Source organism: Ammospiza nelsoni, chromosome 11 (genome assembly GCF_027579445.1).
Source record: "Ammospiza nelsoni isolate bAmmNel1 chromosome 11, bAmmNel1.pri, whole genome shotgun sequence".
NCBI classification, from domain to species: domain Eukaryota; kingdom Metazoa; phylum Chordata; class Aves; order Passeriformes; family Passerellidae; genus Ammospiza; species Ammospiza nelsoni.
In genome coordinates this window covers 7201545-7221074 of record NC_080643.1, presented here as the reverse complement: position 1 = coordinate 7221074, position 19530 = coordinate 7201545, and the positions used below count along the sequence as shown (strand labels likewise).

The window sequence follows — 19530 nt, the reverse complement described above, 5'->3', positions numbered from 1 at the left end:
AAAGCATTTTGAAAAGTCAGCCAGGCTGCAGCACTTTCCCTGATTGGGAATATTGTTTTTGAACAGCTTCCTGCAGATTCCTGCTGCTCTGGTGCAGCACAGGCCATGAGGCACCAGCGGTTTCTGTGCCTCTGTGAGAGGACAGTGACAGAGGGAAGGCAGCCTGTCCTGGTCTCTGCCTGCACCCACTGCTCCTGAGCTGCTGCAGTGCCTGTGCACTGCCAGTCCTGCAGCCAGGGGGTTCTGGATTTCCTTCCATGAGCTTGGGAAGCTCCTGGCAAAATATGTTTAAGGACTGACCACCGGGAATGGGATATGAGCACAAGAGCACTGCTCCCCACTCCTGGAGGAGGCTTCACACCACCTCAGCAATTCTCCACTGTCAGGAAGCACACTCAGAATTTAATTTAAGTGTGAAATCTCTGCAGTCATCCAGAGAAACACTGCCTCAAATCCAGAGTGTTTCAAGTTAACTAATCCCACAAATTGGAAAGGAAATAAGCCATTCATCATTTTCTCCTTCCAAATAACGAAGGCCAATCACTACTGGTAGGTGCTTAACAACATCCAGGTAAGACAAAAGAAAGTATGGGGTCAAAAGTGAGGATTTGGGGACGAGGTCAAAGAGGACAGGACAAGACTCTGCCCTTGAATAGCACTGGGCCAGAGAGGTCTCAGATAAAGCTTTAACTGAGTAATTTGAAACTTTTCCCAGATTCTCTCTTCCACCTCTGTCTGCCTGACTGTGTCCCTGCCAGCTGTTCTCTCTCTTGTAGGACTGCCAAAACCCTGACAGTGAGGACAGGATAATGTACCTATACCTGATGGCACCAGTTCAGATGGACACTCAGGCAAGTACTTATCTAAGCACATGCTTAACTCCAGCCCTATTTAGTAAAGCACTTATGTGTAGGCACAAATTTATCTCTCTATGGCTACACGAGACATAAGCCTCTCATTAACACTTCATTCCCCTCAGTCAGGGCTTATGTGCCACTTTTAGCTGCAGGACAACACTCTGCATGTGTGGAAGGAAGGAATGCTTCTCCTCTGCCTCCGAGAGTCCCCTCTGCCCTCAGCATGCAGAGCCATGTGCAGTGACTCAGCAGTGCAGAGACAGGGCAGAGCAGTGTGCTGGGGAGAGCAAAGAGCAAAGCAAGGCTTACGTTGGCTTTGAGGCTTCAGCCTGGTCTGTCTGCAGCTTCTCCCCCCCTTCCACCTCCATGGTGCAGTACACGATGCGGTTGGGGGCCAGCGACTTCAGCCCCTGCACCTCCATGATGACAACCTGCAGGCAGAGGAGGAGAAAGGTTAGAGGGGCAGCAACCAAAAGATTGATTCATTTCATCCTTCACACCCGCTGGGGCTGCTCAGCCCATGGGGCCAGCCTGGGCTGGGGTCCTCCAGTGCTGCTGGATGCTCTCAGGGGCAGCAGGCAGGGATGGTGGCACTGCCCAGGCTGAGGGGGGACTGTGGCACCAGCCAGGTCTGTATGGAGACCAGGATTCCCTCTGACTGCACATGGGCTCTCTGAAACCCTTGGGTGCCCAGGCAGTACCAAGCTTCAGGAGATGAGCTTCACAGATGTAGTCCTGCTCCATCTAGAAATGCCTTAATATCTGAAATCCAGGGGGGAAAAAAGCACACAACTACTCAGCTTGTGCTAAAAGCATATTTTCCATATTCATTTCCATTATATTAATATAAAATGGTTTGGGGTTGGCATTTGAAGATCATCTGGTCCAATCCCCATGCTGAGGCTTGGACATCTTTCAGTAGATCAGGTTACTCAGAGTTCCATCCAACCTGATCTCCAAAAATTCCAAGGATGAAACACCTATGTCCCAGTTGTTCCCTGCTACCCTCATCACAAATAATTTCTTTCTTATACTCAATTTAGATATACCCTATTCCAGTTTAAAACTGCTGACCCTTGTCCACTCTATAGCTCTGGTAAAAAAAAAAAAAAAAAACGACCAAAAAAAACCCCAAAAAACACTTGCCTATAGAAAATCTTCCTAATTAAGAAATCACCACCTAAGTTTCTTGCAGGTAATTAATTTTTTTCCCTTCTTTTTAAAGGTGATTAATCCCATTAACCACATACCTTAAACATTTCTACAAGAATCACTGTGGGAGTTTCTGTTCATGTTTTATTACAGCTATTTATGTAGTATATACACAGGGGTTTAAAATTCCTCTCCTCAGGTCTTCTGATCTGTCTGGAGCTGAGGATCCTGTCCCTGGCATACAGAGCTGCACAAAGCCTCTAATGAGTGCACATTTTCGGTAAAAGCTTTCCTGCAGCAGGAGTTTTGTGCACTGAGCAGTGCCCAGACCTGCCAGCTCCTGAGTCAGTGCTTCACTGGGCTTTGCCTTCCCACCAGGTGGGGTTCAGCTGGAGCAGAGCATTTGTGACACCCTGCTGTAGGGGTGGCCCTTCACACACAGCTGCACACACTGCACAGCTTCTGCAACATGGAGCTACTGCTTTGTGATAGCTCCCTGCTCCTCCACATGGAATGCCTGGAAGTCAGCCTCATTTGATGCTGCTCTTGAAGGCACCATCTCCGGGTTCACAGCCCTAGTTTTAAATAAGACTGAACTGAATACTATAAAGATGGCTTCAGACACGTAATGAGTTAAATTCTGAGACTGGACAACCAGGGTTGTTAAGTTTTGCATTAACAGGATATGTATAACAAGAGACTCCCTAGGAAGAGAAATAAACAGGAAACTACACAAAACCAAAATTTTCTGATTTTTCTGCATCCTACGTTTTTGACTCCATCCTGGTAGTTGTTTTGACAATGTAACATAAACCCACTCATTGACAGACAACAACAATTCTGTAGGGGTGAGTTGATGACTCCTTGAAGTAAATATGCCCACAAATAGACCACAAATGTGTTTGCACAAAACAACTGAGTTGGCTGAAAACAGCTACAGAGCAACACCGCTCCTGGACTGAGGCAGCAGCAGCACCCTGCCTTCCCCTGGGCTGCACAGACAAACTGCTCAACACAGCACTGAGCAGAAAGGCAGCATGCAACAGAGAGCACAGAGCAACCCAGCACAGCACAGGATATCCACACAAACTGCACACCAATCTGTTGGGTGAATTCAAACCCAGGGATTTTTCACAATTCTTCAAAGAGGAAGCAATTCTCGCAGGGAAATGCAGCAACCCCTCTAGCTGGCAATAGTTTAAGATGCTGATATTTACAGTGTTGCATGATTGTAATGGTTTTGGGGACAATGCAGGCTCAGGGTTACTGGGCTACACTCAGTAACAAACTGCATGAAGAGATCAGTTAATGATGCAGATTTCTAAGCCATTTGATACACATCATCACAAAATGCCAGACAGTGCACATCACACAGATTGCTCCAACAAGGTACTGTGACACCAGAAAGGACACAGTGTTTAATCACAGGCAAAGCTTCCAGTAAACAGAGAGTGATTTCTACTCACCTCTCTCCACCTAACCTAAATTTGAACTGAGCAGAGTTGGCTGCTGTGTTTTTCACTCTCATGAACTGTGCACACTGTTGTGTGCACGTAGCTTACCTCTAGGGAGAATGACAGCACGACGTCTGACTTGGAGAGCTGGTTCTCATTTTCCTCTCCCATGTCAATTATTGAGGTGTTGTGGCTACGTTTCAGCTTCTGCAGCTTGAACTCAGAGCCTCCTTTAGACACAGGCATGCTCTCCAAGTTGGCCATCAGGAGATTGACAGATGACTTCAGCTCCTCGATGTACATGTTCTCCATTTCTTTGGACACAAATTTGGGAAACTTGCGCTCCTTGGATGTGGAAACAAGCACAACAGAATTAATGTTTGTGACAATCAACAGCCACTTGTTGCACTGGGAGAATCCCCCAAGAGCATCTGCAGAGATTTGTGAGCAGAGAGTTCCTACAAACCAGATGACAAATTACAGCTTCCCCCTGAGTAATGTAGAAACATTATTGCTAGTTTCTCACAGAATTACTACTTGGTACTTGTCCAACTTTCCTGTATCTTGCATGCACTTGCATTTCACTGACTTTCTTATCTGCAAATCGGCTTTTTCCTATGGATGGCAGTTTCCTCAATTACAAACACTCCAGGCCAGATCTCAACTGAACTTTGTGACCAACAGCAATTTACTAAGGATTCAGAGGATGCTGACAGTAACAAATCTGTTTTTCAGTCTCCCAGTTGTGCCAGCTCTTTTTAAAACACTTCTGAGCAGTTGCTTCATCAGGTTTCTAGCTGTGAAAGGAGCCCAAAGGGAGAAAACCAGCCATGTGTGGGCAGGAATGTTTGGTCCTCACTGGAAGAAGAAGTAAAAATCCTTTCCACTACTTGCCAAGGCCAGAGCCTCCCCCCAAGAAGACAACTTTTCACTGTGAGACTTTCCAGTGCTGCATGCTGTCAACGGGAAATTTAAACTCTAAAACCAAGGGTGACAGTGAGAGCAAAATATGATGTTCCCTAATTTATATTCTCAGCTTTGAACTGCTGCCCATCACCAGCCTGAGCCCTGCATCTTCTGACAACTCCTCCCATGGCCTGAATCTGCTCAGGATTCAAATGTCTCTCAGTGGGTTACAAGCACTGTGCAAGGTGTAAGACAGAGAGGCAGCAGCTGCAGCCAGGGAACACGAGGCTGATGTGCAAACAGTCTCAGTGGCAATTCACAACATTGTAAAAAGCCATTTGTAAAATGCATGCTAGAGAAGAAAATAAGGTCATGTTTCTTCTAGAAGACTGCCACCAGGCTGCTGAAAGAGTTCTCCTCTGCACTAGTTTTTGCATCACTCCTTAAGATCACTACAAGCAGAGCTCACAGCAGCACTCACACCAAGCAGCTGAAGTATGGTCATCTGTTTCCAGCCTCAACCTTGGGAAGTAATTCCCTCATGTAAATTAGACCTACAGTAAAATAAACTACCTAATCAGCCTCCTGTATTGTCTGTGCATTATACAAGTTGCAAGTCACCCCTAGGAAAAAAAAAAAAACAAACCACTGTTTCATAGATTTTGAGAACTACTGCTGCAGCAATGATGTTCAGACATTATTGCTTTTTTACCCTGCTGTCATCCATCTCTCCAGGGACTGCAATTTTGGCACTGCCCTCACACACCTCTTCAGCAGTGCAGCAAGGACTGGGACATTTCACTGTGTGCCACTAGCAACTTGTATTAGGACTAAAAATGTAGTTTGAAGTGATGCATAACAGTGTAACTGGGACTGTTTAACTGATGTTGGAAATGCAGAGATGCAGACGTGGTCTGAAGTCACCCATCAGACTGCAGATAAAGCTGGGGGAAGTCTGGAGTAAGAAACTATCAAGAGATGCAGACAACAGCAAGAAAGGGCATCAGTCACCTCCCCATGTACTGGGAGCAGAGAGAGGATCAGGAACAGGGAGAGGCACAAGCATGGAGGCAGGCAGAGGTAGGACACTGAGGAATGACCTGTCCAGCAGGCTGGAGCAGAGTGGCTCCAGCCCCAGACAGACACATCACTCCAGTATCACCACCAGGTCTCATTTACTTGCTCCTACACGTGCTCCTCCTTGTCCTTGAAGCCAGGTGACTGGGAGGGGGAAAAGGCACCACAGAACAGCAGAGCACTTGCCACTGCAGAGAAAAATATATGTCTGCCTTGGCATCACTAAGCTCTCAGCTGTAATGCTGCTCTATTTAGCTGCTGGAAAAGTATAACACACAGACTGAAAAGCCTGTCCAGATTCAGCTCTAAAACATCTGCTTGCCACAGAGTGTGATCCTCAAGCTGCCTGGCTCCAAGGCTGGGCTGATGTGCTTTGATGGAGCTGGGCTCAGTGGGAGACCCTGCCTAGCACTGCCCTAGTGCTGGGCTGAGCTGCACTCTCCTGGGCACAGGGGAGGGCAAAAACACCCACAGCTGTGTCCTGGCATGCAGAGGCAGGAAAGCTGGCACAACAGTGCCTTGTTCAAGGTCACAACACAGCTCAGATGAAGCCTTGCAGAGCCACTGGTCCCGTAAGACTCCACAGCCTTTGCTGCCTCTGAAGTGCAAATGTCCTAGTGTGAATTTCTTAATTTAACAACGAGGTATTAATTTGCCTCGAGGATGGAATCTCCAAGACAGACACCTCAGTGCTGGTTTCACAAGCACTGTAAGCCTCCCTGTGTAGCAAATCCGTATTAAAAGCTGCAAATTGGAGATAAAAAAGGAAATGCTATCCTTTCACTGAGCTGAATTGTGAACCTGCCCTCTGTTACAGGGAAAGCAGCTTTGCCCAGAAAGGAGGCTACAGAACAAGATTCAAAAGGTCATTTACATGCCTCCAAAATATGGTATTCATGGATCTAAATGAACAAGGTTTCTTGCAGACAGATGCTGGTGGGACCTGACATTCTGAAAGGAAAGTCTGCTGCAGTACCATGATGGAGATAAAATATCCCTAGCTGCCAACTGAAACCCAGGTAAGTCCCTTTTACTCTAAACCACCCTCCAAGCTGCACTGCTGTATTTTGAATGTTGAATTCTGCACAGAAATATGTCAGGTTATGTTGAGGAATTTCCCCCTGACTCTCTCTTGGATGGCCAGCAGTGTCATGGTTTGTTTTCAGCATCCTTGGGGGAAGAATGGAAATGGAAAATTCTCATTTTCAAAAAAATAATTCATGATGCTGCAGCTTCTCCTGGCTGCTACTGAATCATGCATATTGTTGTTCTACATATCATAAAGAGAAAATGAAATAACAAAACCAGGCAATCTTTTTCTCAGGGCCTGTCCACCTATCTCAGAACCAGAGCAGCTGTGCTCAGTGCAGAGGCTGACATTTCACTGCAAATAAATACTGTAGCTTTTCTTGACAATAATGAAATGGCAAAGGGCCAAATGCTGAACAAAAGCGCCCCAGTGAGTTTGCTGCTTTGCTGCACCATTGATTGGCCATGTGGTCCTTGGCCATCTCACTAATTTTATCAGTGAAGTGGGGAAAATCAGAGCCTATGTCCCCAAAGACAAAACAGCAGCAAGATGTTTAACAGAGGTGTTAGTGAGGAGGAGCTGTGCAGGCTCCACCAGCACCATTGTCAACGCCTGACTATGAATCAATATGCTCTGCTTTTCACATCCAGGCATATCAGTGTCGTTGCAAACAGTGCTAATATTACCCATCTTATAAAAAATCCTAATTTGGGCCCAGCTCAATGCTGGGAGGACTGCTGCTGAAAGGCAGGCCCCTAGACTGAGCTTGTCTCTGTGATTAGATTTTTTTTGCCTTGTAGTAATGGTTTCTTGATTATCAAGAACAGCCAGATAGATCATTCCAAATTACTTCAGCCCCATTAGGGCTTTATCAGTGACTCAGAGCATCTGATTAGAGGCAAGGAGAAAACTTGGCCATGCTGATGTCAACAGGATCCTCTCCATCATCTATGGTCCATTGGAGGCCACTGTGTGTAGGTGTGATTTGCTCCTTGGGAGATGCTCCTTCCAGAAGGGTCTCCAGGGAGATCAGCTGAGTGCTTGGTTATCAAAACTGTCTGGAGGTCTCCAAACAGCAGCAATGTCTGCAGGGGGCAGTGATGGCCTGACTGCTCCCATGCACAGTGTGAGCTTCTTTGGGACAATACATCTGAAGGACCTTTATTGAGGCAGCATTTCCCTACAGGCAGGAAATTGTGGCTCTTATCAGCCCAGCAAAAAACACAAATCCCATTAGGATGATTCCTGGCTCCTTTTTTACACATGATTATCCACCTTATTGTCTACATAGAAATGTGACACCTCTGAGGATTCACAAGGGATTTTTCAGCAACCTAAACTCTCCCAGCTCATCAGGACATTCCAATAAATGCACATCAGAACAGCTTCATCTTGTTTGTTTGCAGCTAAAAATCCGATCACTTTTAACCACTAATTATTGTGAGAAGAAACTTGTAAGAGAATGACAGGACCTGGGGGCTGCATCAAACTCCTTGTATACTCCTAAATGAAGAGGTTATTGATGACAGTAGGCTTTTGTTTTTACCTTGGCAATTTGTTCTGCCATTTGGAGACGTCCATCTAACTCGCGTCTGATCTGTGCTGCTTGCTCATCAGGGTTGTCCAGCTGTAGAAAAACAAAAGGCAAATCAAGGTGAAAAATTAACCAATGAAACACCTTTAGGAGCAGTTCAGTTCTTCAGGCTGACCACCTGTGCTACATTGCTGATAGAGCGAGTGGTGAGGGGCCACATTCTGGAACAGAAGCTCCCACAAAGGACAAACACAAAGTTCACCAACCCAAGACAGTTTCTGATGCCTGCCCTGCTGCCTCCTGGGGCTGAGCATCCTCACCCTAAGGCAGTCTGGAAAGTTACAGCTACAGTGATGACAAAAGTTCTGATTCTCAACCTGATGAATGATGAGCTCATCTGTTGGTGCTCACTGGATCAGATGAAACACCACATTGCCCCCGACCCATCGCTCTCCACAGCATCTCCTTGTCTGCTACACACGCTGCTTCACCATGGATTGTCCAGAGAGCCAAAAATGACTACGGCTAAGATTGATGGAAAATACATTTTTTATTAGCTTTTGAAAGCCTTTGTTATGCATTTAATTCAGGAAAACTACAAGGTGTCCTGACTGTGATCCAAATCCACTGAAACTTCAACAGCTTCATTCACACCAGCTGCACAACATAACCTGCTGGTGAGGTTCATCTTTATATTCCTGATCCCAGCACCAGCACAGAGCCATGGATTACCAGCACCTTTAAGGATCAGCTGCCCCTGTTAGTTTCTCCATGAACAAATGTACCACACAACTTTCCTGCACCTCTGGAAGCGCCTCTTGGAGCTGCTTTATTAAGGGTAGGAAATGTACAGACCCAGATTTCCATTTCTTTGCAATTCTGAAAGAGGGAGCATTATTTGAATTCTATCTGAGCTACAGTAATTGAGGTTAATCACACACTACCCAAAATAACTCAGGAGCTAAATTTAGAAATTGAGGATGCTGCTGTGGAGGAGGGTTGATTTTGCAGTATGATAATGAGCCAACAAAGTGCCTCACGCTTTCTGCACTGTCTTGATTGTGCAGATGTTTTCCAGTGATGCTACAGGTGTCTGGGAAAGATCTGACTGCAGAAGATGATTTTTGTTAGGAGCCAAGAAGCAGCCTAGGCAGTCTCTGTGGCTGTGGTTGAGTGGGTCAGGTATTGCTTTCCAGAGCTGTGCTTCCCTAGACTAAGCAGCGATGTACCAAGTCACCTGGTACTTAAAAGAAACAAAAAAATCTTTCCAGGCTGTAATTTCAATGATTCTGCATGATAGCTCCATAACAAAAACTGATCTTTGGGAAAGCAATCCTAGTCTGTAGTAGCCAAAATAACATTTTCTTCTTGTTGTCTACAGAATGGTACTAACGAGACAGCCCCTGCCTGTCCTCCTGGCACCTTCCAGCAGATCTCTTGTGACTAAGGACAGCAACTCAACAGCTCAGCCACCGTCTCCTGCTGTGCCTGAGAAGGACTCCTGTGCCTGGGAAAGGCTCCTGCTGCCATCAGAGCAAGCAGAGTACATTTTACACAGCCATAACACTATATAGAGCCATTAAGAGAGTAATGCTGGTACCCATAAAATATACTTTGCTTGTGAAATAAGGAAAGGTGCAAATGTGAGGCATACCATCTGAGCAAGACCAAGTAAGGCAACACAGACCTTAATATCATTAAAACTCAATTTCTTAAGTAGAGAATCAGCTAGTTATTATCTGCCACATGCATGCCCACTTTATATTCAAGTACTTGACAGCCAAATACATAAATGATTTAAGAAGTCAAAGAGAAAATGAATTAGTTTCGTTCTGCATTATGACTATGTTATGTGTGTGCTGCGAATAAAGCAAAGATATAAATCATAAGGTTGCCCCAGTCAATTAAATGTGAAAAGTATAATAGATTTTAGTATATACATGATTTGTCATATGCACTGGGCTTTTCTTCAGCAGCACGCCACAAATACATGATTTACATAATTCGTAATTCTCAACTGATCATTACCCAACTGCCTGCTGGTAAATTAGATGTTTTCATATGTCTACCCACAACCACATTAGTTCTCTCTGCCTGCCCTGCAGAGATTACCTACATTGGTGTAACAGTTCTAAAGCAAAAGAATAAAAATTAGAAACCATGTGTAGATTATGTTTTAAGGAACCCAAAACTGACCAGCACTGCAGACATTGCAGGGCAGATGTCTACTCAAACCCTTTCTAAGCCTGGCTTAATTTCTCCTAAAATAATTACTGCAGCCAAATGCATATGCTGTGCATGGTTATAGGTGCCAAATGCCTCAAAGAGAAAGTTTCAGGACACTCATCCTTTAACATGCCAGGAGCTCTGTAGCTCAGCAAATGGTTGATTAAGTATTTCAAAGCAAAGATGCTCGTGGTGAAGGCTGAACAAGATCACAATATGGGTGACAATTTTGCAGCTTTGATGTAGGGCTTTAGGAGAGATCTTTGTCTCATAAAAGGTGGTTTCATTTTGTGATGCACAGTGTGAGAAAACACTGAAAAATTCATAAGCCACATCAATTAATAATGAATCTGTCAGTCCAGGAGTACTCACAACATGTGGCAACAGCATCATGGAGTGCTCCATCTGAAAGAAACATGGCCTCCAAAGTGACTCATGGCAGGGATGCCCGTGGTTTCTTACCATAAAGCTGCTGTTTTAGGAGATAAAGTGCAATGAGGCAGGACATAGTGGCACCATGTGTGCACATATGCTCCATGTCAATGTCACAGACTGCTCTGCAGCACCCCAAAATGTGACAAAGCCCCTCCCCTGGGGAGGAGATTACCTTATTTTGCTCATGTGTAGGTAAAACAGGCTACACTGCAGGGATTCAGTCATTTCCATAATTCAGTTGCTGCACAGTTGCTGTTTGCTGTGGAGAGGTGCTGGGATAGCTCCTGCCATCCCAGCAAACTCCTAGGTTATCTAATGAATGCCTTCTGCATGAGAGCACTCAGGGGGTCCTGGGAGGGTGATTTAAAACAATAGAAAGGACTTGGATAATTCAGTAAGGGCTGATGATTCTCTCTTAAAGAGAAATCTTATTTCATGCTTCACAAACTTTAGGGCTGCACTAGATTCCTTGGTGAAAGCATTCCCTGGGATGTAGAGCAGCCTCTCCCTGCCTCAGTGTGAGTCTCAGAGTGCTGCAATTCATCTCTGTGCCTCAGCAGCCACCAGGGCTGTGCAGGCTCTCACCCATTACATCTGCCTGTGGATGCTGGGACCAACCCTGCTCCACCAGGAGAGGTCAGGAGCTTCACCCTTGGATTCACCATGGCCTGAGCGCTGTCTCAGACAGCTGTTTATGCCATGAACTGAGATGATTTTCCAGCAGAGCATGGTACTCACAGCTCATCTGAGAGTGCTGATGGATCACCCAGCACGAGCCGGTGCCATGGCAAGGGCAGGCAGGTGCCAGGCCTGGATCCAGTGCAGGAAAAGATGATATCTCTCCATGCCCTCTCAGTTCCCAGCCTGCCTACAACCACAGCTCTGCACAGCTTTGCAAAGCTGCTCCATAGGGCTGAGGAAAGCTGAGACAAGCGAACCCAGCATGCATCTTTCCAGCAGGTTGAGCAAAGATACCTCCAGATTTATGTGCAATGATGAATCAAGGTAAATGAGAGAACAGATTCAGCAAAACAGGAAGGGGAAGAAAAAAGTGCTTCCTGCCTTTGCAAATGCTTCGCAAGCTGTTAAGAAAAGGGATGGCAGAGCACATCCACTGGGAAGGCACGCCCTTTCCATCTGTGGCCAGGGAACTTTTGAACCCTGCAAATCCCTCTGCAAGATCATCTGTGCAAGGTGTATGCCACTGAAAGGGATTGAAAACTAAAGCTGTCCAAGGCTCTGACCTCTGAGCATGCCTTAATGCCATCTTCTTATGGCATTGCATAAGGATGCTTGGGGGCGTGTGGGCAGATACACTGAGCTATGGCACCATCACAGAAACTGGAGCACTGGCTGGTCAATGCTGCCTGAGCTACATTTAACTTGTCTGTGTTTCCTTATCATAGGCTGAATTTCCCATCAGTTAATGCAAAGATAATCAACTGAATTTCCTAGACATGGCAATAAACTACTATTGAGTTCCAAGTAACTTCTAAAGCTAGAATCAGCTGTAATTAATTCATCCCAATCCATGATGGAAGAAGGATCTACATATCCTCAAATCCTCATCTTTGATTAAAAGCTTAATGGTAGACACATTCATCACTTAATTCAAAACAGGCTTTGGCTTTTGGAGCTAAAGCAACTTGCATGAGGACCTAGCCCAGCAAAGCTGCAGTACCCTGACACTCAGCAGGATTAAATGTGACAGAATAAGATGTGGGAACATCTCCAATGGTGTCTATGCAATAATTGTTTTTCTGCAGAAAGCTCTGAACAAAAAACTGGCAAAGCAGAAACTGGCCATGAAACAGCAGCGTTTAGGTTCTATTATATGCTAAATCAGCAGAAAAAAAAGGGAGAGGGAATGTAAAGAGAAGTTTATGACTCCCACTTTTCAAGGACCAGGATAGCAAAGATTGCAGTCCTGCTCATTACAGTTCATTTTTGTATTTGTGAAGCTCAGATTTATCACAGCCAGAGATCTAAAGAGACCAACCTCCTGAACAGGCTGATGTCTTTCACACTGGTTTGATGCAGCAAACTTTCCCATGAGACCAGGGAGAAAGCAGCCAGGATAATTAAACCTCTAGGCAGCAAATTTCCAGCACATAAAGAGGTTCTACATGTTCTCAGTGGATGGCATCCTGTGGTGGAGGTGGGAGCTGAAGCTGCTGGTCCCACCTGTGAGTAGGATCACACTTCTCCAGAAATCTCTGTATAGGTCACCATCAGACCCCTTCCTACAGCAAGCAAGCAAACTGCCTTCCACTGAAGATGCAGCTATTTTAGTCCCTCTGACAGGCACCTAATATGCTGCTCACTAATTGGTATCAGCTTATCAAAATCCAGAGCAGAAACATCACATCTCCAAGTCCCTTTGATCAATACATAACAACAACAACTATAAATGATTAATAAGCAATCAGTATTGCTATGCTAAATTACTATATTGTGCTAATTAAAAGGTCAATTCCTCGCTTTTTCTTAGGGCAGTGCTCAAACATCTGTGCTCTGAATCATTCAAAGGTTTCAGAGAAGTGTACCTTGGAGAGAATCCCCTGGTTTTGAACAGAAGCAGTATCAATCCTTAGCCATATCAATTCTATCTAATCTATCACTGCATTTCAGAAAAGCCACCTCTTTTTTAAATAATAGCATTCAACAACATGAGAAAAAAATCTGAAAAAATAAATATGGATTGGAATTCTAGCTTCACTAATTGGGAGCATCCACCACCTCTCTTACTGTCTGATCCCCCCAACAGCACCTATTCTGCCCATGAAGAGCCAGTGGCACAAAATGGATGTCTGGCATCTCTGAGAAGGGCCATGTGGAGCTGAGAGCTGTCATGTGGGATCTAACCTCACATAATACCCTTGTGAGGTGCTCTGGCACCTGCATTAAGGATCAAGGATGTGAGAAGAATTGAAGGAGACACAGAAAAGCAGAAAGAGGCATAACTATGAAGAAACAAACAGAGGGAGCAAAAATGTGATGCTTTTAAGAGCAGTGCTTCTTTAAGTTGAGAGGAGGAGGAATGCAGCACAAGGTACCAGGTATGGGGAGAGCTCAGCAGGTGGGGCAAGTCCTCCCATGGGGTGCAACATCCTTGTCCCCTTACTGGCGGGGACAGTCAGCCCAGCAAACCATCTACACAATAGAGAAAATGCTGTTATTTGTCCATATTAAATGTAGGATACATCATTTCTGTGTACAGACGCTACAACAATTAGAGAATAAGATGTTTCAGGCTGGCAGCAGCAGCTCCTGCCACATGGCCGGACAGTCCAGCTCGCTCTGCACAGAGCATGGCACTGCTGCTCCCAGGCCTGCACTGGCTTTGCTCTGCTCAGCTCAAACCATGGCCCTGCATGCAGCTCTGCCTGGGCAGAGGAGGATGGGCAAACAGGGATGAGCTTTCGGGGCCCTGGGGTTTCAAGACCCTAAAAATTCCTCCTAGTCTTGGAACCACTGCCTTCCAGATCTCATACCGGTGTTCAGAGCAGGCTCTGAGACCACAACAATAATTCACACATGTAGTGTCATGAGCCTCCAGACTTCACCATGTTACCACAATGCAGACAACAAACATTTCCTTTTCTTCTTGTCACAGAGCCAAATGAATCCTAAATGGCTTTCCTGACCATAACACACACACAGCACCAGCTACAGACCTCAATTTCTGACACATCAGCTGTGAAGGCAAGAAACTGCAGATAAGAGAGCACTGAGGCTTTGAGGACACTGCCAGACCCAGAGCACAGCACAAAGAACATTCAGTTTTTTCCAGACCATGTATTGCACGTAATAGAAAATATTAACTCACATTCCAAATATTTATGAAAAGTTCAGACATAATTAAACAATTTGCAATTGAAAATTAACAATCCAAATATTCAGCCATGTAGACAGAGAGCATTAAATATAACTGCAGTTAATGTGAGCTGATTTAAGTACAGCTAATACAGCAGCAGCAGAAAAAGGCAGTCAATCACATCCCCTGTCATTAACAACCTTCTCCATGTGAAATATTATTACCTGAAGCTTTCAAGCTGCTCTGCTGTCCCAGTGTGTGCAGGAGGGTTGTTTGCCTACAACCTGCTCCAGCTGGAGCAGAGGGATGAGATGTCCATCTGTCCACCACCCCCAGGTGTCTGTCTGTCTGCCCTAGTCCCCCAGCCAAGGCTGTCCCAGCCCCTTCCACACCTGAGCACCATGAGAATGCAGCAGCCAGGCTGCTGGGGAGCATTTTGGAGCAGTGCCTGCATCCCTGTGCTCCCAGGGGTTCACAGGGGCTGTGTGTGACGAGGATCCCAGCACCCTGGGGATGGGGGGAGCAGGGCAGGAACAGAGCAGTGTTGTCCTGATGGTTGTGCACTGTGCTCATGACAGCACCAGCACCAGCTTTCCCCCAGTCCCACCCTGGGCTTCACCCACTGTCTCTCAATTATCTTTCCCTAGAGCTCAGTAGGGATAGAGCCTCCAGACAGAGCTTTTCCATCCCCAGTGGGTGGAGAGCTCTTTTTCACACTGCTTCACTAATTATTCTTTGTATTTAAAGCCAAGTAAAACACTAATTGTCCAACACATCCATCCCAGTCCAGGCTGGACTACCTCAGCCCTCAGCACATGCCAGGACACAACACAGCTGGAGAAGAGGGAGCAGCACCAACCACCCTTGAACCCCATGGGCAGCCTGAAGGAGAGGGCTGGGATGCCAGCAAGGATGGCACAGTCCTCTGCAGCAGACTTCCATGATCATGGATTTAAGGATGAGACACATGTGCTGGGTGCTGGGTCAGGCCCCAGTGTAGCTGCACAGTGACTCTTCCAGACAGCTCCTCTGCCAGAAACACTGTCATCTCCTGCTTTCTGAGGAAATGTGGCTTATTTCAAACTACATTCAGCAAGGCATGACCTCTTTCCTTTGAAATTGCTAACAGGGCATGAGGCTTCTGCTTAGAGAGTTAGAGAAAATACACTGGACACTCAGAGGATGGCATTACAGTCTCTGCTATTGTTGAAGTCCCTCGGTGCTTTCTGTGTGGCAGCATTCTGAGAAAATAAGGTGATAGCCTGCTCTCTGATCCCATTTCATCTGAGCCTACCCTCAATCTTCCCTTTAAGCTTTCACCAAGGACAATACCCTTTATATGCAGAAAAGACTTAAGTGCAAAATATACAGCTGGAATCCAGATGTGACACAGAGCTCAACCATGACTGCAAGTCTGCAGCACCAGTACCTGCTCATGTCAGCCAGCTGCTGCAGTTCTTTTTAGAAATTAGGAAAAACATCAATGAAGAGATTAAAGAGAAAAGCCACTCTTGCCACTCTTAAAGCATTCTCATGGAATTCAGGTTTTTTTTTTTTTTTTTTTTTTTTTTTTGCATTCTGCTCTGTAACCTGGTAAAAATTGCACTCACACTTCAAATGAAGGTACCACCAGATGTTACCAGCAATAAACCCATGGGAATAGACACATATGGAACCTACAGCTGAATCCCTTCCCCTCTCTTTCTTATAATTAATCAAGGATCTATGGAAATCAAGGGCAGCAGAGCAGCACTCAGGGCACTAGAAAAAAATTGATGCATGTGTGCAACCCATGGGGTCAGACTGCTGTCCCTGCTGCACACCCTTTGCATGCCCCTCTTTTTCCAGAGAATTTATAGGGAAAAACAACAGGGAAAAGCAGCTCTGACAGGACTGATGGCCCAAATGCTGAGAAAACTGTTAAGACAGGTGGATGAAAACAAGGGAGCTCTTGCTGGGAACCAGCAAAGCTGGGAAATGCTCTGGTACCTGCCTGTGCTGCTTTGCAGGGGCAAAGGAATCAACTGAGGTTTATGCTGTGACCTTGCATGAGAGCTGAGGGAATAACAAAATCACTTGGCTCACAGGCTGAGCAAAATCCACAACAGATTCCACCCTGTCAAAAACATTCATCTTCAGACAGGTTTCCTCCCTGAATTTTTATGCAACCTTAAAAACCTAAGCTGTCCTGTTTCTCAAATGCTCAGATCCATCTTAAATCCATTCTCCCACTCATTTTTAGTGGAATGTAGAGTGGACGGTAAAACACTGCTGAAACAATTCAAGCAGTTCCCTAAAAACCTGAAAAAAATGCTTCATTCAGCCCAAATGTGCCTGCATTATAAACCATGTGCAGGCTCACTGCACAGAGTGTGTTTGCTGGAAATTAAGAGATGTAAGACTGCCTCTTCATATTCCACTGGGAGGAAAAGCAGCAATCCTGTCCCATTTCTTCCAGAGCATTTTCACACCCAGGCAAACACCTCCCAGCTGTGCCAGATGTGCTTTCTATCACAGGTAACATGAATGGAGGGGGTGACAAAGCAGCTGGCTCTGCAAGATGCTGGCTCATGTGAGCAGGAGCCCAGCTGAGAGAACGAGTCCCCACGAGTGGGGACGAGAAAATGGGCAAAGCAGAAAATCCCATCCCAGCCCCAGCACCACGCAGAGTTATTCTGGTTTATGCTGCTGGCAGCCTTCTTAAATGCACAATGACACATGCTAAAAATATTTGCCGTTTGGACTAGATTTCATGTTTAAAAATGTATAACAAATAATTACTTGTACAAGCACAAACCTTATAGCTTCTGCTTCTGAGCAGATGGGAATTTGTAACAAACTTCATCTGGCAAAGCAGTGTCCCCTCATCTGCCATCACCTCATCCTCACTGCCATGCAGCACCAAGTGCTCCATGCATGCCAGCCCTGCCTCCCAACACGGGCAGCTCCACAGCAAAGGCTTTTGGCTGCAGGTGCCCAGGGAACAGCTCCAACCTGCCTGGCTGCAAGACTTTTTCAGAGCCCACCACAACTTCCATTGCAGACTAAAATGAAATAACCAGCCCAGACAAAGTTCAGTTAAATAACAGATTCTATATTCAGCAATAACACTCACGGTGTCCAAAACCTGCCCAGTCATGGGATGGATTCCCAGCCTAAAATTAACCACTTGCCCCTTCTTGTGCAATCTTTAGTAAAAATTCAGCATACAATTGCTATGGTAAGGCCTGAGCTTTCATTTAAAGATAAGCATATCTGATAGAAAAGGATCCAGGGTATCCTTCAGGTGAGAGAAAGACTGTCACAACCTTTGCCCAGCTCTCCAACCCTGACTATCAGTGGCAGCCAAGAGTGACTGCTTTGATCCCAGTTTTACTGCTCCTGTACACGGACAGTTAAACATTGCTGCAATACATCTGCAAACAAATTACTTGGACCATTTCCCCAGATGAGTCAAACTTTTAGTTCTTCCTTATCCCTTCACATAAGTCTCAAGACCTGTCCAACACATTTTTATAGTACAGATTCCAGATTGGGATACAGGAGAGCTTTTTTTTCTGCCCTGTAGGAAGACAAGAGTTTCTCAGAATGTTTCCTGGGGTACCTTCACACATGCCAAAGGCTTGGCACCACGGTTGGACACCTCAGCACACCCACTGAGGCTGTGGCTGCATCCTGTTTTCCTTGCCCACCAATGTCCCGAGAATCCTTAGCTGATGCCCACAAGGCATCAATCAGACACAAGCTTTGAAAACCTTTCACAACTCTGTCACCACTTTGCAGTAAGGTAACAAGGTACCTTGTTACCTTACTGCAAAGTCTGACTCTTGTTTTAACACTATTTATGACAGCTTGTACTTCCTCATTGCTTGTTTTACCTTTAAGTCCTCTCCAGGGCCTCTTTTGAAGCAGAAAAAAAAAAAAGACAGAAAAAAGGGGGAGTATGGATGAAAAAAGGAGCTGATTTTCCTCTAAATTTTGGTAGAGGTTCTCTTGAAGGTTACAGGTTTGCATCCTGAGAAAAGCAAGGGCATCACAGTGGTTTCAAACTGCTAGGAAGGTGGGGCTGGCCCCATATGCAGTTCAGCTGTGTCCACACACCCTCCCCAGGGTTTTCCAGAGCATCCCAGAGCAGCTGGAACAGCTCTCCACAGGCCAGAGTGAGGAGTTTTGCTTCATCTTAAGGCAGGAATCGCTGCAGCCTGCAGCAGACAGCCAATGGCACTGTCAAAAGGAAACGCTCCTGCTCCAAGCTGAACTCTGGCTTGCTTGGTGAATTTTTCTGAGACCATCCCTTGCTGTTACTTGCTGTCAGCTGCCCTTCCCTTCTCCAGGGCTCACACTGGCAGGGACCAATTCATGTCCAGCAGAGTTTAGAGTTACATCCAATTTCATGCTATCAATGAGCATTTACTCCTTTTTCAGCAGAATTTTATATGACCCATTTTTCTTTTCCTCTGCTCCCCTGAATCCCTTCCCAGCAGCCTCTGCACAGGGAGAGTTTTGTTATTAAAGATTCTTATGAACTCTTTGTCTTTGAACAGGAGACATTTACTTTTGGCTGATAACTTGCATTGAGCAAATTCAGGCAGCAGTGGAGGGAGATTCTATTCTGCTGTGGCATGCTGGTATGGCAGGATGTCTCAGGGACACAGATGTGCCTCCTGTCCTGCCCTTGCACACTGCACTGCCTTCCCTCCATCATCCCCTGCTCTATTGCTACCCTGACTGCAGACAAGACAAAATATAAGGTAGAGATACCAGGGGGAGTTCCTGGCTGGCAGTGCTTCACATGGTGCTTCACATGGTGATGACAACCACTGATCTGGTTAAACAAAATGTATTTTGATTGTCATCAACCAGAAAACCATTCTTATTTTGAAACATATCAGGTTTTCTCAAGATCACTAATGACAAAGCTCAGATCAGGCTCATACTCTGATGTTACAATGACAGCATTTCTACTCCCATATTTAGGATAGAAATAGATATTATTTTTTCCATTGATGATGCTTTTTTTTTTTAATCCATACAATGGATGA

At 45.5% G+C, this 19530-nt stretch overlaps 1 protein-coding gene across 15 annotated transcripts in view; it reads right to left on the bottom strand.

Annotated features, from left to right (window-relative positions):
* CADPS (calcium dependent secretion activator) overlaps positions 1-19530 on the bottom strand; it is a 203412-nt gene that overhangs the window by 126895 nt on the left and 56987 nt on the right. For all 15 annotated transcript variants that reach the window (XM_059480072.1, XM_059480074.1, XM_059480081.1 and 12 more), the window contains exons 4-6: positions 8023-8103; positions 3572-3808; positions 1167-1288 (exon numbers count right to left, since the gene is read on the bottom strand). In XM_059480072.1, the coding sequence (XP_059336055.1) occupies positions 1167-1288; positions 3572-3808; positions 8023-8103 (440 nt within the window). The remainder of the gene's footprint in view (positions 1-1166; positions 1289-3571; positions 3809-8022; positions 8104-19530) is intronic.